Genomic DNA, 26,355 nt, shown 5'->3' on the forward strand with positions numbered 1-26,355 from the left:
ATATGTTTAAAGCTCCTATAACCTCACACTGAATTTATTATTCCTGCTGTACAAATACACATGGTATCAATAAAGCTGATTGACAGGGATACTGTAGAGCAGATTTTATGTGAAGAACTGTAGAATCAGTTTCTCTGATACAAGTGAGGTGGAGATAAAACAACTCTGAAATACGAAGAACAAAGCATCAGCCTGTAAGTTGTAAATTTAGCAAAAAAACAACCTTTCCTATCAGTAGGTAAAAGATTTGTTTAAGTTTTACTCTAAGGAGTGTGCAGTGAGCTTTTGTAGATGTGCCTTTGGATGTGGTGCAGGTTTTTTTATAATGATAATAATAAAGTAATAAACTTTATACAGCATTTTTCAAAAACAAACTTACAAAGTGCTTCGCATGGTATTTCCAGGATTAAAACATTGCAAGGCTGAGGCAAATAAAACCAGACAGAAATATAACAACTGTAACAATTAACAATAAAATAGGTAAGAAGTGTTAGAGGCAAGAGAAAAGTAAAAAGTATGTGTGGAATTAATAAAAAGCTTTCTTAAAGACATAAGTTTTGAAGTGATGTAAAAGATGTCACTGTCTTGCAAGCCCCAGATTCTCATATTGTTTTATAGTCACATATTACTTCCAATGTATAGTCTCATAAAGATATTCTGCTGTTGGACTGGTTAAGCAGCCTGGAATTATTTTCTGACTGGGTAAAAGTCTTATTATTTACAGACACTTTATTTTGCTTTAACAGCAAATCGTGCACCACCAACCAAAATGTTCTGTTACAGCAAGTGCCAATACATTACATGTTGAGCCATGATTGGTAGATTGCATACAAGCCCCAGAATAAAGAAAATTAAAAACCTGGTCGAAGTAGACAAAACTTGAATCCAAAGTAAAGTCTGATTCATAACATCCACAAATACACAATCAAGGACATCCTCCCAACATGTCCTCCCAGGTCATTAGGACTTCCCTTATACTGTGATCTCATAAGAAACTGTGATTGAGATCACCATTGCACTTTACAGAATTTGCAATCGTACCTTTCAGCAACTAAATATAAGACCAAACTCAGGACTTCCAGTGTATTTGCCATTTGGGACTGTAAACGGTATCACTTTCCATGCCACCCTGAGACCAGCTTGTGTCTCCTTGGGGAGGCAAGTGACCTGCTCTAAGTTGACTTAGTGCCTTTTCCATCCCATTCCAGTCATTTAATCTTGGAACAGTATCAAGATAGCGATCTCCCTTTAACCTCTACTGAGGGGACAGACACAAAGGAACATTCCCCCCACTTCATCACTCAGCGTCAAGTGGTGGTGGCATGCCAAACAATCCCATTAGCCAGCAGCCAAAAGAGCGAGGACAAGCAGCAATGTCCTGAAACAACCGCAGCTCTCTGCTCATCTGAACATCCTCTCTCCTCCAAACATCCATGCACTCATGTGTCAGCATATATAATGAAGTCAGCTTTTATTCTGAGGAAATAAGCAGCACCATCACTCTGAGTAGCTTTTTACAACTCAACACTGATCAATTAATGACTGCGAATGAGACCCTGAGAGATATTCATACAGCGGTATTAGAGCGTTGCTGAGAGAAAGAAGAGCACTGGGAGCAGAATAATAAACTATGAATTGCAACTCACAGCAAATACAAATGCAGAGAGGCACTTCTGCAGTCATATTGATACCTCTTAAAGCTGGCAACACATGCCAAGGTCGCTGGCCTCATATAGAAGATGTATTTCACTCTCATATCCAGGTGCCTGTCACAGAGAAATGAGCTGATTCAAACAGCAACTGGAGTAATCAAATTGGCACACAGTGGATCATATTTTTTGAGTCTAGGGCATGGAAAGCAACAGCAAAACGCAAAAGAGTAAGAAAAAGATGTCTGATCCTGCTGGTCTTTTTTACAAGCTGGAATACTGCAAGAGAAGAGAAGGAAAGAAGTAAGAGAGCGAATCAAGTGCAGCACAGGGAGGAGGAGTTACTCACGGCTCCTGTCACCTTTCCACCTCCAGCTCCCCTTGAACTTCCCCGAGCCATCCCCTGAGACACACACTCCGCTCAGCACAACCACCAGCACCACCAGCAACAGCAGGGGCATCCTCCCGCCGGCCATGCCCGTCTCTGAAGCTTGCATCGGGGTTACAGCAAAGAGTCAAAGACCATGTGGACGGCTGTCCCACGCTCAGTCATGTCTCACACAGCTGTATGGTGTGATCCAAAACAGAACAACATGTCCTCCTCGGCTTCCCCTGGAGTGTTAACCCTGGGTCACGACACCGAAGCCCCAGAGTGTGTCACACATTCACTGCAGACACTCCTCCTTCTCCTCCTCCTCCTCCTCCTCCTCCGCCTGGGGGATTGGAATGATCCTTCTGAAGGCTTCACACACTGACTGTAATTCCAGCATTGGTGGAAAGGAAAAGTAAGCCTGGGTTTTTGGAAGTCTGAGGTATTGATCTTTTTCCTCTCCCTGCACTCTTCCTCTCAGTGCCTCTTGGAGTCAGGGATGTATTTATTGCCGTCTTGATCAAGCCTCAAACTGAGCTCAGTAGTAACAGTTCCCATAAAGAGACATAGCGCAGGAAGAAGAAAATAGTTTTCCCTCTTGAACAGCCGAAGTTGTTTGGGTCACGATGTGGAACAGTCACACTGATGCTGACATGTCACTTATCCAGCAGCAGCCAGCTCCCACCAGGCAATGACTGAAGGAGTGAGTTTGTCCAGGAGTGGCTGTAAATGCATGTGTGTAGTCCCGTCTCTCTCTCTCTCTCTCTCTCTCTCTCTCTCTCTCTCTCTCGCTCTCTCTCTCTCCCTTCGTCCACCTTCCAAACGTTTCAGATCACATGAGGCAGTGTTGATGTGAAAATAAGGTAGAAATATCAGAGATAGTTCACATCAGAGCAGCCTTGACTTTGTCAACAGAGCGTCTGAGAGTGGGTGAGAGAGGAAGAGGGACAGAGAGAGAGAGAGTGCGTCTAGAAAGCGAGCGATGAGGGAGGGAGGGAGGGAGGGAGGGAGATACGGAGGAGAGAGACTGAGTGTGTGTGTGTGGGGGGTGTGAAGAGCAATTTCTCAAACGCAACGGCTCTTGCACGTTTGAACATCCATGATGGTCGTCAATGAGTATGATGTCAGTGTGGATACTTCCATAGCCTGACTGAGCTCACTGGCTGCAACGTGTGATCACAGTAATCTAATGCCCTCACAGATTTAAGACAAAACAAACTGTTGCACCTGCATGGGAAAAAAAATAACCGACCTGCCGTGTATAGACACGTATGCAAACCAGTTTGACTAGGAGTTTATGTGTGTGACAACAAATTGCTGCCAGTTCATACCTGCAACAGTTTACAAAGGATGTCAGAACAATATCCACTTTGCAAAAACAGCTGCGTTTCCCAGCGAAAGATGACTTCTGAGTCTCAAAGTCAAGAGTCATACAGCCAAGTTGTGATAAAAATCTGTCAATAAAAAACAACAGCTTCAGTGAACTTGATGTTTTACCAAATCAGGTGCAATACAATATCACAGTTAACAAAAGGATAAAACTCAGTGAGAAGATCTATTGTTATCATTATTCAATATGCATAAGCTACAATTGTTTCTTCAGTAAAATGGATAATTTCCCATCACTACGTCAAACTTTGATGAAGAATTTAACAACTTTAGGCTGATCTACGTCCACTTAAATTGAAGGGAATGTTTAAGCACTACCTCAAAATCAGCTACAGTGTATGAATATTCTCTGTTACATAAGGGAATCACGTAGTAAACGCTTAACCTGTAAAACAAGATTGCAAGTGTGGCCACACACATGAGCGTGTTTATTCACATAAAGTGTCTGACTATAGATTATATGTTCTGTTTAAAATATATATATATATGTAATGCACAGATATATAGTATGCCCACAAAGACTCTGAGGTGTGTCACACACACACACACACACACACACTACAAAGACTATTTTTGTAAAAAACAAGCTCAGCAAGTCCAGGTTTCGAGTTACACCGCTCGTTTCCTCCAGCTGCCCCGGCTGTCAGGAGGCAGGTGAGTGCAGGTTAACGTGGGAAAGCAGAGGTGTCAGCAGCCCCTCCCCCTCTGCCCGTCCCCAACATTTCTTTCATATGCCCTTCATTACTGCTGTGTAAAACGCCATTACCAAGTCTAAAATGTTCCCGAACAAACACAGTGTTGTCCAAACACATGAATATTTATGGTGTGTAAGGTCACGGTGAGGATTAAGGAAATATAAATGTGTATGCTGACTTGTTTACTGAATGCTTTATAGCAGCTATTATAAAATACAGTATGTGAGTTTTCCTCTATACACGTAGTGTTTTCAAATTAAATGTGGTCACCTGCTATTCTAATTTGATTGAATAGCCTTGACAACACTTTACAGACGTGTCCCTCTCGGTCAGCCATGTAATCCTGATGCAGTGGTCCTGAAGGAGCATGCTCCTGGAGGTGTAATTAATCGTGTTACATTAGCCACTGATGGAAGTCTGATTAAAACTGCACTCTAATGATTAGGCCTCTGGAATAATTACCATTGCAGTGAGGACAGGCCAGTTCAACCCCTCGGGACGCCAATCTAACACTCCTACTACCTTACGAAATGTCACTGCTAATGCCAGCTGCATGGAGACTTGGACAATGCAGTGTGAATTCTGTGCAGGGGGAATTAATGGCGAGGCAAGTTAGAACAGAGGGAGCATTTACACAATGCCAATACGTAGCCTAATATGTGTGTTTTTAGGGTGAGGTGTATCTTTGTTAATATGCAGTCTGAGAAATAGATTAGCCTCATGTTTACTGAGAGCCAAAAGGTTTATCAGGTGGATAACTTACCCTGCAAAACCATATAAATAACTTTCTCTGACAGGTTACAGAGAATATATATATTGATAAGATTATCACCCAAATTATCAACACAGTTTTTATGGAGTCAAGAAGATTTTTTTTTTTTTGTGAGCTTCCAAAGTGAGACAAGGATCGACATGACATGCTGCTGTCACTAAGAAACTGGTGCATTATTTCACTGGATCACAGCTGAGCTGCAAATATAGCTACAGTATGAAATTAATGTGACAAAGTATTTCCCATCTCTTACTGCTTTCTAACTGAAATGGGAGCAATTCATGTTGTTCCCATTTAGTAATTTCTCTGCAAAGGTTTCTGACACCATGCCTTGTATTATTTATACATCAATCTATGTAGGTCACTATTAATGATAGTGTTATACGTACTGTGCCTACAAAATATCATATTAATTTACATGGCAGCTGTGTGTTTAACATACACTACATAGATGTTTCACTGAAAAAATGAAAAAGATGCACAAATAAATCACACCTCATGAACAGCTTTTAAATGTTTGGTAGTTAACAATACAATTGATCTTAATCTCACAGTTAAACCACCAATCTAAGAGGAAATGTGAAACTATGAAGTTAAAGATTTATTGTCTTTGGTAGCCACATCGGCAGATATCGCTCCTCCAGATCTCTGACTAAATGGCGTATCATACAGAACAGCTTCCCTCATGTCCCTCTGTTGAGCTCTATTTGCATCTAGCAGAATTTCCTTTCACTGCCTTTTTTGGGGATCAGAGGTTCAAACGTATCACATATATCTTGTCAGCTATGGTGTCGCACAGGGTCAACCCTCCGCCTTATCTTAACATTCTCTACATACTCCTAGCTGCCTCACACGAACCGTATGTTGTCTCAGAAACGGCCCCGAAGGGATGGAAGCCCAACATCCGGTCCGACACTGACATGTAACATCTCATTTTCTGGTTAGATATTCCTTTTTCCACCTGAGTCTTAAGTTTTGACGTAAGATTTGATGCATAATTACCCTTTGAGAAATACTGTACATGAAAAACCTGAGATTCTCAGAAATATTTCCAGATTCAACCTAAACTTGACCTCAGATGCAGAAAAGAAGAGAAGGGCCCTCGAGTCATTTAGCCTGAAGGCTAGAACTCTATAACAAACTCTTCACCGGGATCCTTGGCAGGAGCCTCCAGAGACTTCATTCACTGCAGCTCTACTAACCAGAGAGTGAAAGCACGATCAAACCACTCCCTTTGTGTACCAGCTATACAGAATTGACCTGCCCACTCAATACAGCCATAGACTTGCATCACCCTGCCTGAAAGAAGTGCTCACCCCAGCAATCCTCAAACCTCAGATCAAATGGCGCCCCCCGGGACGAGGCATAATAAAATGCTTATGCAAGAAAAAAAGTACTGAAATGCTTAGTTTTATTATTAAATCCCTGCACTCGTGTTTAAGTGTTGAGTTAAGATAAGGAACAGTGAGCTACATGTTCTTTCTCGCTGACAATTGTTGCCCAGCGGTGTTGAATATTAAAGCACATATTTCTTCAACATGCCGAGCATATATTATCTCAGTGACCTTGTGCATGAAAATTGTCGAACAACTGTTGATCTGCTGCATGTAATGAACCATGATTGAGGTGATGACAAAGTGACCCATGTATTTTCTGCGTGAACTTTAGATTTAACAATAGGAACTCTTGAGTTTTACTGCAGAAAGCTCGCACCAAGAATATACAATTGAAGATTATTGCGTGTTTGGAGTCTGCATCTTGCACAGCTCAGCCACTGCAGAGGATAGTACTGAAAATTAGATGTCCTTCTGTTCCTCATGTCAGTATGGTGTTTTCGATGCCCCCATTCCGGCCCCTATTGGTTCTTCCGGTGTGATGCGACAGCAGGGTTGATGGGTGGTACAGAGACATCCAGCAGAGATGAGCAGGCGAAGGGCTGGACATTAGCACACAGCTTGAGGCACAGCAGGAGATCTTAGGAGGCAATCTGGCACCCACGTTCTGCCACTCACAAACAGACGGCACAAATGCAGGAGAAAGGGAACAAGAAGATGTGCCATGGGAACATGAACTACAGTAGAGTCAGAAATGTAATTTTGAAAACTTTCTGTTGTTTCACTTCACAATACTTCACATATCTAAAAAAAAAAACAGCAGTGATAATGAAGTGGTCAGTACCACAAATAGCAGGCCACATCTCACCCAACAACCAAAACAAAGTCCAGTATAACTGCTCAAGGTTTAATTGAAAGTGGTATTCAGCTTGTCAGAATAGCTGTAGTAGCTTTTTTTTCTATGCTGAACTTCACAGCATTAGTACACTGCAAAGTAAGTCGAACTGCATTCAGGTGTACTTAAAATATATTTTGAAAACTGTGCTTATTTTCAGTCCTGCTGAGATTTAGATGAGCAGATTGACACCACTGTCATTTCTGTATGAGGTACAGTCAGCTTAGTTGAGCACAGAGACTTAAAACAGTGAAAAACTCGCTTCCTCCAAACCAGACACAGTACCATGTGTTTGTATCATAGACTGTACGTAAAAGTGGACGTAGCTTCTCGGTCTGAAAAATAAGGCCAATGCCGAAATACCAAAAATACGTCCAAAAAGCCTCTGGCTCCGTAGACTCCCATTCAACTTCAAATTCAAAGTCAATACATTTATTCCACAAGTTATTTCGGCGTTGCGCCTTCTTATTAGTTTTCTGACGGTCCATCTGAAAATTAGTCTTGTCAGGTTTCCAATCAGATCAGTCACATCCACCGCTCACTCCCTCCGAGTTCGTCTAAATATGGTCACTTCCTGCTCCAAACCGTTGGGAACTGGCCAAAATTTGAACTGGAGGCTTCATAACAGCCGTTCACTAACTAATGGGTGACATCACTGCTGGTTGCCGCTTGGTTTGAATGGATTATTTTTCCTTTAAACAGAGCCAGACTATCTGCTTTACCTGCCTTAAGATTTTGAGCAAAGCTAAATTAATCGGTGTTGGCAGAAGTTTCATATTAACATGTTGTGTGTGAGAGTGATATTAATCGTCTCACCTAACGCCGGGCAACAAAGCAAACAAGTGAATTTCCCAAAATGTCAAACAATTACTCCACTTTAGACCAGATTTTCCACCGACCCCAGCGTCCAGTGTGAAATCAGTGCTTCATCTGGAGCGGTATAAACTCAACTGCTAATCTGTTACAGTAATAACAGATAACAGCAATAATGTATTGAATCAAGAAGGATAACTCTGAAGGTGAATATTTTTAAGGAATATGTGTTTTGTAAGTTTATAATACAATAACTTACAGTATGCCACCTTTCAGTGATAAGAATTTTAATTATAGTGCTTTGGAGGAAGACAGATGCAGCATAAATTAGCCATCAGCACCCTGGCTGAGTCAAACTGGGTGATGACAGATTTTTTTCAACTAACATACCAGAGTTCCAAAAGATTCCCATTTCATTACCGCCTCAACCCCAAGAATGCAAAGACAAATCCGTGTCCATCCACATTAATAGAGACGGGGGGTGTCGACTCGAAGCAACAGTTACAGCACAGCAGTGACATCTAATCTACAGGTTGTAAATACAGCTCAGGACTGGATGTGATCTGGTGGCCCGCTGTGTGCACGCTCTTTGAAGGAGGCCAGTAACACTGTGCCGCACTTGGAAACACATATTAGTGCGTCTTCTAACTGTTTCTGAGTGAGTTATGTTCAGTATGTACAGAGGATGATAAACAGGACCACACCCAGCATTCCCTGCATGGCCAGGTTACGATGGCCCACTCAATCAACACCACCGTCTCACCCATCACCTCCAGACTTTCTATCTGTCTTCCCCAATACTCTCTCTCACACACACACACACACACACACACACACACACACACACACACACACACAGTCTCCCCCTCCGAGGCGACTCTCCAATCAATGAGGAGTCACAGGAGGAGCACGGCTGAAGGTTAATGTGTGCAGGGAAAAAACACGTGATCACTTACAGAGATATGGAGGGAAAGAAACAACCTGCACACGTACGCTGTCGTTAAAAACTTTCAGTCTTGATTCAAAATATTAACCTGAAATGAGTTTGTTTATGTCCACTCACATGCTCGTCTTGACCACAGAGAAATAATATAGTTAGTACATTGGAAGGGGTTGCTCTGTGTGAGTTACTATTAATAATGTCTCTATATGTTTCTTAGAGGTTGTCGTGAGAAAGTGGGATTTTGCATTTAAGGAAACGTGTACATTTTCTCAAATTGTAATTTAACATACAAACTAAAGCTTGTTGACCAGAACAAGTGAATGCTATCACTACTCTGATAAAATACTGATCTTTCATGAAATCTACAGTTTTTTAAGTGTCACACTAAAATTGACATTGAAGAGAAAATCAGAATGACTGAATACAACAGACTGATGTCAGATGACTTTATGACAAACTGTTACAGTAATATGAACATCTGCTCTTTTATAGAGAAAAAACAGAGTGGATGTCATTTGCCCCCCCACACCCTCCACGCCGAAGCCCTGGTTTCATTCTCTTTAGTGGCTGTCGTCAGCGGTCTCACCTTGCAGAGAGATTCCAGCCTGCAGCACTATCGTCCAGATAGCACAACGTGCTGTGATTTACAGCTGCTGTGGTTGCATGGCCATCTGGACCGTAACCACTCGTGAACACTCAGCATTCGGCTCTACATCTCTCTCATTTACTCTCTCTCAGGACTAGCCTTATGTTTTCAGGGTAAATCTTCTGCATGAATACATATTCCCACATCCGCGTGTAAACTCTCCTTCTGGATCTTCTTTTCTCTCTCGTCTCTCATCTTCACATTCATACATGTACATGTGCTCTATCAAAAACAATCAATCTAGCTTTTTTTTTTATGTTATCAAAGCGTAATTGTACTCGGATGGATTAATAGTGAGGTAATGTTGAAACTTATACAAATTGGAGAATCTGATGCAGAAAAGATACATATACAAATACATTTAAACAGTTTTCACAAACTGTGGCACAAAAGTAGACTTGTAAAAGTAGAAATATAAAAGTGTTTTTTTTTTCGCTATGTTTTTTCACCTTTTCCCGACTGTTCTGTAACTACTGATTTCCATAAATAGAGAATAGAAAGTAGCTGAAGTGACTGACGGTATTGTGCATAATGCCAGTACAGTACAATGCAATCTATTTCTGTCTCTCTCTCCTGCAAACATGCTCACAGGAACAGGTTCGCACTCACAGCAAGGGTGACTTTTCACATCCTCCTTAAAGGCTGAGGTCGTGCTTACATAAAAACAGCTGCCAGAAGTGCCTGAGTTGTAAATTATGTTTGATACTGCCTACAAAAAAAGCCCCCACTGTTATCAGTGCAGAGGTTTCTTTGAGTGTTGTTGCACTTAAGACACCTGCACCCTGTACTGTGTGGAGTCTTTTGCAGAGTCCACATAAAACCCATGGGAACACGCCAACGGAACACAGACACACTGCTGCTGGATTTCCCCCAAGTATAGGTGATAATCACATAATCCTCAGTGTAAATGTGCCTCATTCATGATTATGGCAGTGTCATAAATGAGGATCTGCATCCTTTAATTCCATGTGCTGCTGATTCAGTGTGTCTCTAAAGAGCCTTCTGCTGCAGTATGTGTTCACTGGACTGTGTGATGGAAACCAGGTGAAACATCTGGTGTCACATAAAAAAGTGTGAGAGCACGAGCACAAGCTTCAAAATAGCTGCAGATGTTAAGAGGGTGCTGCTGAGGTCAGCTTCTGCAATATGACTGCCATCCAGCAGGAGGCAGTGTTGGGTTCGGTCAATATCAAGTTGAGCTACCTCTGCCACTAATTCCACCCCAGGGAGGTCAGGGACACCGGAGGGAAATTAGTGTTTAGGTGTTGTAGTGACACTTGGCAGCCTGGTCCTGAATTAGACCCTTTAGATTAGATTTGTAAATCAGCCACTCATTATCCTCAAGATCACTTACACCCCAGATTGATTGGAATGAATTATTTACAGTTCATATAGATGTCCACCACCCTATAGCCTTAGTTTCAAGGACGAGCACTTTCTTGGGTCGATCAACCCCAGAAGCAGTGCAAGTGAGATGCACATTCTCAGTGAAAAGCAGCGTCACTAACAGAGCAGTGATCTGATTAATTGTAACTAACACAAGCTATAACAGTCAGCATTCAATATAGAGCACAAAAAAGTGATGTTAATGTTATATTTAATCTATTTGGTCTGCACAAACCATCTGAAAATACTACGCTTGAAACGGATGTCTACTTAAGAAATCAAATAAAAGTCAAAAGTTTTTTTGTATACAGTGTGTATTATTCTTCTGTTTTTGGAGAGCTGTAGGCAGGCAGGGCGATTACCTTTATCTCTTTGTTGCCTGAAGTTTACTTCTCAACTCTCAATCTCAGCAGAAGATATCTGAAAGTACACAATACTAAACATCCAGTATACACATACATATACAACATCTTACATGTGTGTGTGTGTGTGCACATATTTCCTATTAATTTTTGTCTTGCACAAAGGGACACTTAAAAAAAATGCATCTCACCAGCTTTTGTACTGCAACTACTACAGTACATTCCTTAAAGAAAATCTCTCAAGGGCTGCAGGATGTGTCCTCCTAAAACATTGACATCATACAAATGTAAGGAATCATGTTACATGTCACATAAAACAAAAAGATTGAAACTACATGTATTTGTATATCACCTTTTAGTACCTGATGCTGTGTGAAACAAAAGATTACCTTGGCAAAGAAATGAGAAATACACTCTCTGGCCAGAAGGTGGCAGTCTACATCAAGCTATCGAAGGCTGTCTGGCTGGATACTCATCCTTAGGAGGTGTTTCTTAGATCACAGCATCATTTGTGGACAGAAGTATAATTTTAATCTTTTACTTTATTACAAAGTGCTAAGGAAAACAGTCTGCTCTCTATAAAAGGACAGTATATGGAAAGAACAAGTATCGGGGAGAGGAAATTAAAGTTACCATTGTATTTTTACTTATTTAAAATGGTTGCAGAGAGCATATATATTATTTAACACACCTTTAATTCATACCACTGCTACATAATTTCATGTTTTTGCTAGTTTTTTTTTTTCTTAGCAAAACTTTCTGTTTATCATTGCTTCCATTAAAACTCTGCAGCCCTCCAGTTTACATTTTAATTGTCGTGATCTGATGTTCTCTCCTCGTTCAAAAGAGGGCAGTAGAGTCTCATGTCGTGAGACTGACGGGTTCGCTGCTTCCTCTCAGCTCGAACTCTTCATGCTTTTATTTCCTTGAGCTTATGCTCCTCTTGCTGTTTCATTGGGACTAATTATGGTGTCCTTCGTCAAAAGCAAAATGTTAATGATTGATCTGCTTTGTTTCCAAATTGATTCCAAAGTGTTCACTAATTGGTTAAAGTAAACACACAAAAACTAAAGTATACGCTGACATAATGTTCACGTTAAATACCCAAGCCTCTCTCCTGTTTCTTGTCTCCCTTCAGACCCCACTATCTACTTTATTTTTCAACTCACACTGCTTCCTCTTTCTCTCTCGGTGAATTGACAGACCAATAAGCCTTTAATCCCTCTAATACAAACTTTCATCTGAATCATTTTTTTAATTGCATAAAATAAACAGTGAATGCGTAACCAGATCTCCTCTCAGGATATATTTAGTTCGGCTGCAGACAGCGGATTAAGTTGAAAAGTAAGCCTGCAAGTTGTTTTGGAAAAAAAGAAAAAAAATCAAAAAGATGAAAGAGTGGAGAACAGGCCAGGATGTCACAATAATTCCTGTGCAGCAAGGAGTTAGCCAACACATGAGGAGAATAATCATATGGAGATGATGGTGGTGGCTCTGTGATTAATGGGCCCATTTTCTTTGCACAGCTTGGTTGGTGGGTCTACTTGGCCCCATTAGGAAGAAGCCTAAAGCCACCCGGTTCTGCTGGATGCCATTCATCAGGCAAATATGAGCAACAGAAACAGTGTGAACAGCCAGGAGACACACAGAAATACATTCCTGTATTTCTTTAATGCTATGTCTATATATATGAGTCTAAATACCTGTGTCAAAAAAGGCATCAGTCTTTTGTAGTCAGAGTGAGAAACGTGGTCTCATAACTCCCTCAACCATACTGTGCATAATTAGAGGTAGAAACTTGTGCTTGTGTGTTTCCTTTCTTATTTGATGGACTACAGGGAGCAAGAGCGACTAACGCTGGCCAGACAGCCACAGAGACACAGCAGTCCCCCTTTTAGAGCAATATGCAAATCCACTGTTAAATTTCATTTTTCTAATCCCTTTAATCAGAAACGGGGGAATAAAGCCAGCTGGTAGGAACCCGTGTTAAGATGTAATTAAGCATCTGATTGAATTTCAGTGCATACCAAAGTGTGTGTGTGCCAAGCCGAGAGCAGGAGTAGGAGGAGGGGGTAGAAGATAGAGGAGGGGGAGGGATGGGCAGTTGTACACCAGATTGAGCATTGGGTTTGGTGGGGGGGGGGGCACTGCCCGGCGACGGGGGAGCTGGAGCTCGCGGCGGGCTTGGTATTTTCCAGCATGCTCCACTGCATGAGTGAACAGCGATCAGAGGCACATTTTTATACATTACTACGAAGGCTCCCATGTCAATCACCTCCCTGCTGGCACTGGAATAGTTTTCTCCCACTTGAATCTTAACATAAGGTCCCAAAAAACAGACACAAACCACATCTATCAGCAAATGTGTGAAGATCAGCAGTGCACAGGTTGTTGTGGTGCGTTGTTTGCCTGTTAAGGGAATTCTGACGCAGCCTTTTACTCTTCCATCTCATTCGATGTAGGTTTGCTATCACCACACGCCACACCTTGGGGCTCAGTGCTGACAGTAATACTGCATGCACACCTGGGCCACATATGTAACCTAATCCGTGTGCAGTTGACAAAGGCGCATGAGGGAGAAACACACACACACACACACACACACACACACACAAAGGAATCTGTAATGAAATTCATTCACTCCAAATGTATTCACTCTCAGACAGAGACAATATAAAGCCTGGTCGGGGGAGAGAGAAGAGCTGTCACACCAGTTTAGGTGAGTACAGATATAGAAAAGATCCATTACTGAGGCCTTTCATCACCAAACGATGCATGATACCTGTGGGGCTCCGAAGCCGACTGTGAGGGGGTTAGGTGGTGGGGGTGGTGGGGGTGGACCAGAAGCGGACAAAGACAGGTGACAGAAGTTGACGGGTCATCATGCGTGTGCCCTCCCAGCGTCCTTTCCCCGTCATCCTTCACCCTTGCTCCGCGTTATGGCTGTCAGCGTCCACAGCCCATCTGCTGAACAAGCTGCCTGGAGACAAAGTTAAAGGAGACCCAGACTGCACCGTCCTGACCTCAACTGCCCTAAACGCACACTTTTACTCACAACTAGTCAAAATATTATGCATCATTAACCCTATACCTAATCTTAACAAGCCCAAAACATCTAGTCTAAAGTGGCTACATGGTTAAAAGCATCTAAAACTGCATTTGCAGTGTTTGTCCAGATCCTCCACATCACAATATCTGCCCCCATCTTTTATGGACTCCATCAAATAAACAAGTTTCATTGTGCAATCTCTTATACTGTCTTACAGTTGCATTTTCCACAGCAGTTCAACCACTTTTCAAAGCAATTTGCTTGGTGGTAATAATGTGCAAGAAGACTGAGTGTAACACCGACAGCAGACAGGAAAGACGTTTTTTTTTTTTTCTTCCTTTGTCTCCATACTGACAGGTTTAATAACACCTTTTCACAACCATTTAGTGGAGCGCATGTGTACACAACTCTAGATAACACTTTGTCCACAGTGCACAGAGAGAAGTGGAACTGTTATGTGCCTGTTTACGATTCATTGTAAGAGAGCCACAGCCTCTCTCAGGGAGACAAAAGGACAAAGGTAAGCAGTAGTTCAGTGAAAGGTGATGTATGATCAAACGTGAAAGCAGTATTGATTTCTCTCAATCGTGTTTGCTCCGTTTGGCACTATTAAATATGGATTCTGTGTGACTGCCATCTTGACTTTGTCTTGAAATTGACACTCTCTCTATAAAGGGCTATAGCTTTTTCAATAAAGCCCTGTGTCAAGAGAGAGATCGGCCCGAAACAGCCGGAGACTCCACGTTTGATTTGCTTCAGAGGCAGCACATCAATGCCACAGCGGCAGTCAGGTTGAACCGTGTCTCGACGACTGGCACAAAGAGAGCAGGAATGTCAAAAACCCAGTGATAGAAAGTGTCCTTTACAAGGACAATGGCTGAGATTAATAATGCACGGTGCCCAGGTGTTCATGTGCATGCACAGGTTCATGGTATTTAATGTCGAAGAGGTTGTTAAAGTAATGACTATGCTAAGTACTCCTCCTCCAAAAATGTGCTCCAAAAATAAACATACAAGGTTCAGTGAGTGAAGGAGATTAATTTTTGTTAAGAATTGCTATGACTTTGCTCCAGTCCCCCAGTGGTCCTTAAGCTGTGTCTCTGTTTCCCACCAAATCCTTAGTTTATGTAGCTCAACATTAGCATTCAAGAAGGTTAACTGTTGCAGATGGAGAGCAACAAAATTTTAATTTTGCAACCATATTCTTCACTTCATGCAAGTGAAAATAACTTTTTATGGACATAAATGAAACAATACCTTTAGCAAAATAATAGTTTGTCATAAAACTCCGTTAGAACAAAAGCCAATAACACATAAACCAGTGACGTGACTATTAAGTCAGACACATTCGTTTAAAAACTGTACCCTGAAGTTAAATTATCTCTGACTGATTCCTCTAAAGGAGGAGGATCTCTGTGAATTGTGGCAGTAACCACACGACACACATTCTGTGCAGCATCGATAACAGTCAAACGTCCCATTCAGTGCCGTCCCTGCTTTTGTCTGGAGGTGAATAAATCCAGCCTGATGCCCATCCAATGCACTCTTTAAAGCCGTTTCCTGTGACAAATTGTACATTACCTTGGATGCCATGTCCTTGTGAAGCTGTCCCTGCATTGTAGCCCCTATTAGACACGTTTGTTTGATGAGAGCTTTCCCTAACCATTAAAATCCATTTCAAAAACTGATGAAGCACAGTGAAGGACTAAATAGAGGGAGAAAGAGGTTTGTATCATTTTAGGTTTGATAATTCATAAAAGTCACAAGCCGATGAAGCTACGAATAGCTGTATCAGTGAAAAGGTAGTCCTGCCACTAGATAGATAAACACATGCAGACACAGAGGTCCATTTTGAGTACGTCAGGTCTGGGGCTATGTTTTTAATGGTTTGTGCTGGGTCATTTAGTTTTACTAAGTTGAAGGAAATCGTATTGCTACAGCAGACAATGGAGCAGAGTTGGAAGTGTGGGGTGAAACGTGTTTTGCAATTACATATGGTTAGAATTTTAATGTCATTTTATTTATGTCAAATCTCTTAACATAATTGTTGATGCTCTTTGTGCAAAGCAAATTTCTCTAGGCGCAAGGTTTCATCCATTCCTTCATCGAAAACACAAGCAATGCCAATATAATTACACAGTTTAAAGTAAAACCCGACAAAAGAAGATGAATATCAATGAATGACAAAGGATATACAAGGAATAGAAACAAAAGGCATTTAAAAAGGATGTGTTTGTACCTTTAAATTATTGATCTGTCCACATGCTTTTGGCCTTTTAGTGTGTTGACAAGCCTACACTAATTTATTGTTATTAGCAGTTATAGTTATAAACCAAGAGTAAAATAGAACTTTGTAGTTGTTTTTATTATAATTATAAATTGTATTGAGTTATATATGAGTGAATAAACAAGTTGTGTATGATGTAAGCTCATTTAAAAAAAACATCAGGCGGTGTGTTGGGAGGCAACATGCTAGATGCACATTAAAGACCACAAGTTATGACCTTCAGACTAGTATACATAGACTCACAGATGTGTCCATGCTGAGATATGCCGACACACAATGGCAAGTACATACAGGTATGTTTTCCCCACAAAGCCGGCCTCATTATTCCGTGTCCCCTGACATTTCAGCACCGCGGAGAGCTCCCATATTAATCTTGAACTGTGCGTCTTCTGTTCCCTGCACATTCTGGCCCCTAATGACAGTTTTATCATAACTTATTATTGCTGCTCCACCCTGAACTGAAATTATGTAAATGCTGAGTTTTTGGTGTGGAAAACATCTTTATGTTTTGCTCAGTGGTCGCTGAAGCGGGAATCTAATTCTGCTCACCGACAACCTAAATGAATCGGCTTGTTACGGTTTGAATAATGGTCTGAGCAGTGGGAGACGGGGTCGGCTACCTGAAGGTTGAGAAGCAGAGACCCACTTAGTTAGATGCCGCCTTATCGGATTGTACACCCGCCTCATTCATTACCTTCCATCACTTCCCTCATTTGCAATAAGCAATATCATTACAGGATGATTTGCCTCAAACGTGGGGTTTAAGTAACATCTCGAGGTTGGAATAACTGCTCCAAGATTTGTAATTTGGCTCACAATATAGGCTGGTAATAAAGCTTCAAATTCTCACCCACACGCCCACCCTGCTCTCTTTGTTTGGCCTCCGTCTCTTTTTCCACACACACATTGGGGCAGGCAATAACACAGAGAACAACACAACACATTGGCTTTAATAGGATTTCCTTGGATGCAAAACCTCCTAAAAAGCTTTACAGGTGTCCAAAATCACTGTTTCTATCTGTATCGCTTACTCTGAAGGTGTCTTTGTCGTTCTGTCACTGAGTCTCTCGTCTCTTAGTGTCTCTCTTAAATTATCCCACCTCCTCAAAGGCGTAGTTGTAGTTAGTGACACCAGACTCTGTAGCCATCCTATTAATTTAGGTAGTTAAGTGAGCAGTGACAAAAGCAGCCGGCCTGATTTCCAATTACATTCCATTTTTCTGCCTCTGGGACCGTCTTTGGCTTTAAGAAGTCAGTGTCGCTGTTGCAACCCAATCTCAACGTGTGAGAGTCCACAATTTTAAAAGGCTGTACTGTGATTTTGTGTGCAACATGATTGATCTTCATGCAAAGTTTGGATCCATACATTAAAACATTTATTCTCTGCCACTTATCCTTCCATCCAATGTACACTTGACGGTCAAGAAAGTCTCAAAATAGACTGGGATTACACTAAGTACGCCGGGTTCCTGAGAGCAGTTAATTCAGCCTTATTTTGACAACTTATACTGGATTAGTCAGAGCATTTGAATCTTCCAACTACTCCTGCCACCATGTGGTAAACCACTGGTGGGCACGTCTAGCGTCTTATCGGTATCCCACGTGATGGAATCCCACCCTCTGTAATTAGATAAATGTCCCCTAACCACCATTTCAGTGCACACTAAGTATATGAATCCTAATAAATTAGCAGCTTGTGATGAAATTAAAAGGATCACGAACCTATTTTGAAAACTAAGCCTACACCCCTATCATCCATCACTCACAGAGCATGAATTAAATACACTCAGGGAGTGACATAAACTCAGAGAAAAATTCAAAGTATGACTTATATTATGCCTTCATGGTTGACATTTTGAACCGAACACTTCATTTTCTGTCTGAAAATGTCACTCTCAGAAAATAAAAGTTCCTTTATCTCTGCAAAGCAGATTCTAAAAACACAAGTGTGATGGGGAGGAAGTTAGTCCAGTGAAACTGAGAAGAAAACCACCTGATCATAATCAGTGGGTAACAATTATACCATAGATCACTGAACTTGTACCAGTGATCATAAACAGATCTGCAAAGAAAACGCAGATCGTTTGGTTGCTTCCTTGTCTGCCAGAGGTGTGTGTTTGGAGATGCTGAGTGGATGGTGTTGGATATGGGCTACAAACAACTAACAGAGGGTTGTGAAGAGCAAGACAGGTTGCTAGACAGTAAAACGCCCCACACCTGCAGAATTGTCAGAGCTGGAGGTGGATAGACATTCATTTCTCCCCTCCGTCTGCATGGTCATTGATTTGGAGACAGCTGAGGATCGACACAACAGCCTACAGGCAGGGACAGATGGTCCGGTGCCGCTGGAGCACACCGGCAGCATCAACTCTTCCTCCACTGTTGGGGCCAGCCAATCCCAGATGGTTGGGATGACAGTGGACAATGAATTATGAGTGATGTAAAACCACTGGGTAAGCATGCCGTAGCATTTATCATGGTTTAGGTTAGATACATAGCTAAGGGAATGACTTTTCAATGTAAGGCAGAACACTGACAAAGTAAGAGAAAAAACACAGTAAATATGCATCCAGTGTGACTTTGAGGTTAATTTTTTTACGTGCTCACTGAGATGCTCACAACAAGACTGGAAGACAAAGCAAGTCCATTGAGAGAAATTTTCGAGTTCTGTTTGAGCTTTTTCAGTTTGAAGGGTTGCTTGTTACATTTTAGTCGTCTCCCTGTTTTCAAGGTCTGTCTCAAACTCACTGTTCTATAAAAATAAACAAGGAATGGCCTCTCACCTTTCTTGGCGCGCACACACACACACACACACACACACACACACACACCCTCTTCTTTCCACCTCTTCTTCTTTAGTTACGTCTGTATATTTAGGTGAGCGGAGCTGGAGTGATTCTCCTTGGCTCTAGGTCAGGGCTTTTGTCCGCCAGGGACTTTGACTTCTACAGGCTTCTCAGTGCTCTAATGGGGCACTGAGGGAGAGGAGGTTTCAGCTGGGACCATCTACCTCCTGTGGCAAGCTTAATTGGGTATAAAGAGATGTAGCCCTCCCTGCGCCCTCCACCTCAGGGTACCGTATGATAAGTTTAAGTACAGGCTCTAGACGTGGTGTGCAGGTTAAAGCTTGCTCTGCCTGGAAGGGAAGGACAGCGTCTGCCTGTGCTTTTGTATTCTTAGAAGTGTGCAGGACAGACATCGCCCTCAGATGAACAGTTTTCAGATTTTTCCTGATGACCATTGTGGTGCACTTAGAGCTCTGTTGGAATTACGTCTGTTTCAAGGGGAAACCGGCCTTTATAATGATGAATTTGACTGGAATGTCACTTCTCTCCTTCTCTCTTCAATTCCTTACTTAAACTGATAAATCAAGTCAGAAGCCATTGGACCTGTTGTAGCTCTGGGGCATTTTCAGTGGTACTATGAAACTTCCACACTCAAAGTAAAAACAATCCCAATAAAAAAGGTGAATAAATCATGTTGAATCTGCAGGTCAACAGTATTGAACAATAAATGTCTTTTTCGGCATTCCTTCAACAGAAAGGCTGGCAGGAAAGGTTTGGTGGGGGTTGGTTCAGCATGGAGGGAAGTGTTAATATGTGTTAATACACTAAAAGCCATAGGGCCTTCTATAGGTGATGGATTGTCACTACTAAATTAGTGTGACAGCGCTAGTGCTGCTCTATAGGTCAGGGAAGAGCTATCATACATAGAAGGTAAAGAAGGCGAGGTGGAGGTCTACGAGAAAAACTGAGCAGGCAAAAAGAATCGAGTTGTATTATTCATAGATAAACAGAAATTATAGGCTATCCAGAACATAAGGCTGCAGTGTCTTTATATGAACAAGTTGCCTGGCATACTCCAATAAAAGCATTATACTGTGATGTGTAAACACGTCATCCATGTTTCTAATCATTGTGTCATACAGATGCTTCCTCATTTCTACTTGTTACCTTAGTAAGAGGTTATAAAAACAAAAGACATGAGGATTAAAGAAAAAAAGATATAACAGCAAATTGTGTACTAAATAAAAGCGAAGTTTGGAATTAGCATGGAGAAAGAAAATTGTTGTTGCTCCTGCATTACTGCTGAAGTAATTTACTGCACTGAATGCACTACATGTTTGATTCATTACATAATCTAGAGAATTAGCAATGTTATTAATTTGACAGATATTTGGACATAGACTATTGTATTAGACAAATTAAAAGTTTTGAATGCTGACAGCATTAGACAAAAAGTTAAGGGAATTACAATTTACCCTGACGGGGACATTGAGTGTCTATCCAAAACTTTGTGGCAATACATCCTATAAGAGAGAGATTTCAGTCTGGGCCAAAATGGTGGATTGACTATCCCAAGAGCCTCACTGCTACAGTGGGTAAAAATACAAACAAGAGAGTAGCTGCAGAAATATAAAGCAAAGACAGCAGCTCAGGAAAAATGCATAGTTGCATTGTTTGAATGCTACTTTTACACATACTGTACATGTCTTAGAAAGACACTTTCCATTTGCTCTTTATCTATCAATCTGAGTTCTACACATGCAGCGTATTGGTCAGAGATGGACCCAGCATAACCACGTGACTGATGGCAAATCAATACTAAGCGGCCCTGCAGTTATCGTTGGAAATATAGCAAGAGAACAAGAAACATCTGGAAATGTCAAGCTTTCCCAAAGCTGCTATAGTGGAAGACACCAGCACATACACCAGCAAATCGAATACATGTGTGCAGTAAACGTGTATATGATTGTAAAAACCTGACCTGTCATGATCGCGACAAAGAAAGCAATGGGATGGAATTAAACCAATATAAATCTTTACTGTGGATGTATGTGCAGGAGTGCTGCTGTGGTGAGGGGTCGGTGTTTGACAGCACGTGTCAGATGTGCTGAGGACATGTCAGGCAGGAGTGATGTGAGCCCTGTCAGCTCCTCACTCACACTCCATCCCAGAGCGCTGCGTCAGCTCCCTCGCTATTGATTGTTCGGCTTCTTTAGGGAATTTGGCTTGATCCGTTGTCACAAGAGGAGCAAAACCAATTGAATAGAGAAATCACATGTATAAATAAGCAATGTTCTGCATGAGGGCGCCCAGGAATGACACACTGAACTAGTCACCTTGACATAACCCTGTGGTTCAATCCCAGAGCAATCAGTGCTGACCAATGCTGTAAAGCCCTTATACAATGACACAGTCACATCCCTAATGACTGTCTATGTGCTTTTAAATAGATAGAGTGTCAATGTCTCTCACTGTGCTCAGTTAAAGGCTTTTTTTTTTTCTTTCAAAATGGCAGGAGATTTCTTCATCGATTTATATTGCTACTATAAAATTATAAGACAAGTGTTAAATCTGCTGTTAAAGGGCTCATTAAATTCTGTAACTGTCACACTGGATACTGTCCTGTCATTCATTATTATTACTGTCACAGGGTATCTAAGAGTAGCACTGGGCCACAAGGCCGGATACTGACCTGCTTCTTCTAAAAAAAAAAAAAGGTCAGAGGAAATCTTCTTAAAGAGAAGCCCGATTTGATCTGTGAGAACGATAATGATTTGAGAAGGAAATCTGAGCTCATGCTTTATCTGCATATTTTCAGGTTTCTTTAGAAATTTAAGATGACAATACATCTTTAATTAATAAATTTTATAGGCGGGAATATGCACTTCGAGGAGATTTAAACAGATTGAGCATCAAGTGTAGGAAAACATCTACATTTTTTGAGTCATTTCACTCCATTACTAAATCATACTTTATCAACTTTCATATATAGCTCTCCTTTTCATTTCTATAAATCCTTTCTCTGCTATGATAAGCACAGGACTCTTTCCTCAGAGCAGACACACTGACAAAAGCACACAAATGAAAGATAAAGGCCATTGTCTAAAATTGGCCTTTTCCTCAGTTCAAACTGCTACTTTAGCTGAGTTGAGTGGGAGTTGAGTGGTTCTGTTCTCATCACGATGCTCTGCTCACTGCCATAGCTGCTTGCTGGGTCAGGAAACATGAGCTCAGCACCTTGGCCTCTCCCCCAGACATGCACAGAACGGCCGTGTCAGCACACACAGAGGGCAGATTCTACCTTGGTCCACATGTTCAGCATGCTAAAATGTTTACCATACTTTGCTGTAGCTGTACAGAAATTTAACACCATCTTTAACACCATCGGCATACTTTGAATGCTAAAAGAAAAGACAAGAAGGTCCGTGTGCAACATGTAACAGCTGTGTTGTTCGATTGTCTCATAGTTGTACTTTCAAACAGCAGTAGGTAAAGATGAACACACACACACACACACACACACACACACACACACACACACACACACAACACACACACACACACACACGCACGCACGCACAACCCCCCGCGACTCCCAGCCAACCTCCACTCAGTGCACTCATCATCAAATACAGCTCTGATCAAGTGATTACACGAGTGGTGTATGGGTGGAAGTCTTTGCACTAACAACCCCGGGCAGTCAGGACGAACAAAAGAGGAGAGTGAAGACAAAGCAGAAGATACTTCGTGACAATTCACTGACAGCAAGATTAACGATCCAACACACAAAGGTCTGGGGCAGTGAAGCCATTTGATAAGACCCTGACCCCCTCCACCACCTGGCCACAATAATCCATATATATCGAAGTCTTGTGGATTTTAGCAAACCTTAATGAGCAGATCTAGCAAATGATACTGTCCCCCCCACCAATATCTAATCTAGATAATCTGATACTGCATCACAGACAGAAAGAGAAAAGACTTATTGGAGATCGTGAAGAGCAGTTATCTGTTGTAATATGTTAGTTTCAGTCTGCAGGGAGTGGAATGGAAAGTGCACGTAACTCTCTCTGCATGTGCTGTCATTGTGCAATTTATGAGCAGAGTAGAATAAGTGGGCAGGTTGAAGGCCTCTTCAACGCTGTTGTTGATATGGAAATGAGCGGTAAAGAAGTCCGCACTGTCAACTTCACATCTCCCTGCATTGTCGTAGTGATGAAGGGCACTAAAAGTAATTAATTACAGCCAAAATAGTGAATACAGAAGGCCAGAGACATGGTGTCAAAGACACTGAAGAGGCTGTACTGTGCTGTTCTCAAGTTACTTCTCTCAACTCTCTCACAATGCTCACATAATTTTACAACAGAAGTCTTTAAACATTAATAACTGTCCATGTTGTGCATTAATTTAAGCAAATGGAAATTTCCAAATCTCTCAGGCTAGATGTAAAAATGTATTTAAGATGCCAGCTAACGTGTTTATTCTTTGATTATGCTGTCTTTGCAAAAAAAAAAAAAAAAAAAAGTGAAATCCCCCTGAATTGTTGCTCCTCTCATTATAGTATAGATCTCACTCATCATGTAACTCACTCTGTCCTTCATCTGGCACAGCAACGTCCTTTAAAAGCAACAAAGCAGCCATGTGTTGTTACAGCTCTGACACATCAGCATGCTGTGAGCCACAACAGTCCATTGATTGATGACACATGAGTAGGTTACATTTATGACCTAATGTGCATCATTATCTGATAAATAACTGCGACCATCTGCCTGACACCATCTAAACCTATTAAACTGTGCTTAAATGAAATAATGATCGATATAAAAAGGACTTTACAATGATTTTAAAGCACCTAAAAGATTCCCAATAAATGACAGAATACATTATCCTCCTCTTTACCATAGTGGTACATTTCTATCACTTCAGTTCATATAAGTCTGCATTCATGGTGTACTTTTATGGTGTTTGATTTTCAGTCTTGATATAAATAATACATATTTTTTTGTGGTTTAAAATACCAAAAAACAATATTTCTTCTCTTGAGCATTTGTTTGGAGCTCTCCCAAAAACAGACTGTTTTTAAGGCAAATATCCTTAAGGTGTCTTTAGGACATTTGATAGCAATGCTCCTCTCTTCTGATTGGATGATTTTTGTCTGAATGAAGAACACCCTGGTTAACGAAAGGTTTTTTCAGCTCTTGTAATGTTCTACCTCCACGATTGAAGAACTGACTCTGTGTTTTCTTTCACATAAAAGGTTGGACAGTGGACAGTGCTGAGGTCAGACGTACAACATCATCGGGAGTTTGTGACACCACAAACTTAGAGATGTTCAAATGGACTGAGCATCTTGACACTTTCACTGTATTTATGTAGCATATACACCTGCTCAATAACCTACAACGAAATGGAAATCTAAATTTATAGAATATGGGACCTTTAAAACAGTACAGAAGGCACATACAGTATGGGCATTAGCACTGTTTGAGTTCATCAAAACAAGTGGTTATTTAAGCTATTTGTTTCAGTACAAAATTCCTTCTTTGTGTTACTGCAACTCAGCAAGTACACTAAGTTCAGAGAAACACAAAAGGGAACTTGTGATGAAAACACCAACATTGCAAGATACTTTGGCAAGAATATGTAGCTATAGCCGAACTTAACAATGTATTTTTTTTCACACAGCAGTGGCTGTAGATTTTATCACCCACCTCTTACATTGGAATCAATCTTTTCACAGCCAGTAAAGACAGGAGGAACAACTACACTGAGCATTATCTCTTTCAATGTACATGTAGGTATGTGAGTATTGTACTAATATAGAATTGAAAAAAAGATTGTACGAGTAATTTCAGAACTTGCAAAAACCTTGTAAACACTTTACATGTTAGATGTATTTAATATTTATCATCTTCTTCAACATTTAAACACGTTAGGCTGAAATTGCTTGTACGTGTATTTTTACTGGACTTATGACAGGCTGCGTCTTAACCAACCCCAGGTAGATGTATTAAACTGGGCAAAAATTTGCAAACACTGGGCATCAATTTACCATCAAAGCATTTCAGGCATAAAAAACTGTGACCAACACTAATGTTATAGCAATAAAATGGGTTGTGAAGGATATATCAATATATCGCTTTGAATGGCTGCTGGTCACCGGGCGCTGTAACCTTCAAGCTACGCCTCGTGCAATCAAATCTACAGTGCTGATAAAAGTGAATGCAGAGTACACAGCTGCACTTGTGCAGCAAAGCCTGAAGGTGTGACAGACACAGGTAATAAAACTAGGCAAAGAACAGCAAGTCGGGGGAGGCAGCCTTTTTCCCTCTCACCTTTCTTTCAGAAACATGACATGAATATGAGAAAAGGGAGATGGAGTGAGTGGGATAGGGAGGGGGGCGGGGGGGATGCACCATATGGATTCAAAGGGGAGGGAGGGAAAGACAAGGGACAGAGCAGAAAAGCTGACACTTGACATAAGTCACCTGGATGCAGTCAGTTTTCTACAAGCATCAACGCCATCATCATCACCATCAACCTGTCCATACAAAATAATGTGTGCTGAATGTGTGCGTGCAGGCGTGTGAGCGTAGATACTGTACATATATCCTGACCCTTGTGTCTGACTGAGTGCGTCAGGGGTTCCCTTTTCTTCAATGTTGTGGCCCAGCTGTGTACGTTTAACCCCCCACACTTGGCCCTGCCATAGGTCTTCTCATCCAACCATATGACAGAGGCCAACGTCCTCTCAGCACCCTTGAGCGTCTGAGATGGGCACGCAGCCAGTGACTGATCACCCGCTCGTTCTCTCCTGTCAGCACTTTCGCTCATCCAGCTCGTCATCAATGTTCCGCGGTAATAAAACCAATGTCAACCTGCTCCTTGTGAAGTTCACATGGAGAGATAAGGGACGTAAACCTTCCTCTGGCTTTTTGTTCCAAATTAATTTTCCACTCTCTTTGTGTCTGGGTGCCAT

At 41.4% G+C, this 26,355-nt stretch overlaps 1 protein-coding gene across 4 annotated transcripts in view; it reads right to left on the minus strand.

Annotated features, from left to right (window-relative positions):
• Nucleotides 1-26,355, minus strand: part of robo1 (roundabout, axon guidance receptor, homolog 1 (Drosophila)) — a 212,346-nt gene that overhangs the window by 155,197 nt on the left and 30,794 nt on the right. Inside the window, exon 1 of one of the 4 annotated variants that reach the window (XM_069161296.1) lies at nucleotides 1,999-2,251. The exons of the other annotated variants lie outside the window; for them this stretch is intronic. Coding sequence (XP_069017397.1) covers nucleotides 1,999-2,146 — 148 coding nt within the window. The 5' untranslated portion in view covers nucleotides 2,147-2,251. Of the gene's footprint in view, nucleotides 1-1,998; nucleotides 2,252-26,355 lie in introns of those variants that run through there. 4 annotated transcript variants of the gene reach the window in all.

The sequence above is a fragment of the Embiotoca jacksoni genome, unplaced genomic scaffold (assembly GCF_022577435.1).
Source record: "Embiotoca jacksoni isolate LCO1_2020_lvr unplaced genomic scaffold, fEmbJac1.0.p SCAF_28, whole genome shotgun sequence".
In the NCBI taxonomy this organism is placed as follows: domain Eukaryota; kingdom Metazoa; phylum Chordata; class Actinopteri; family Embiotocidae; genus Embiotoca; species Embiotoca jacksoni.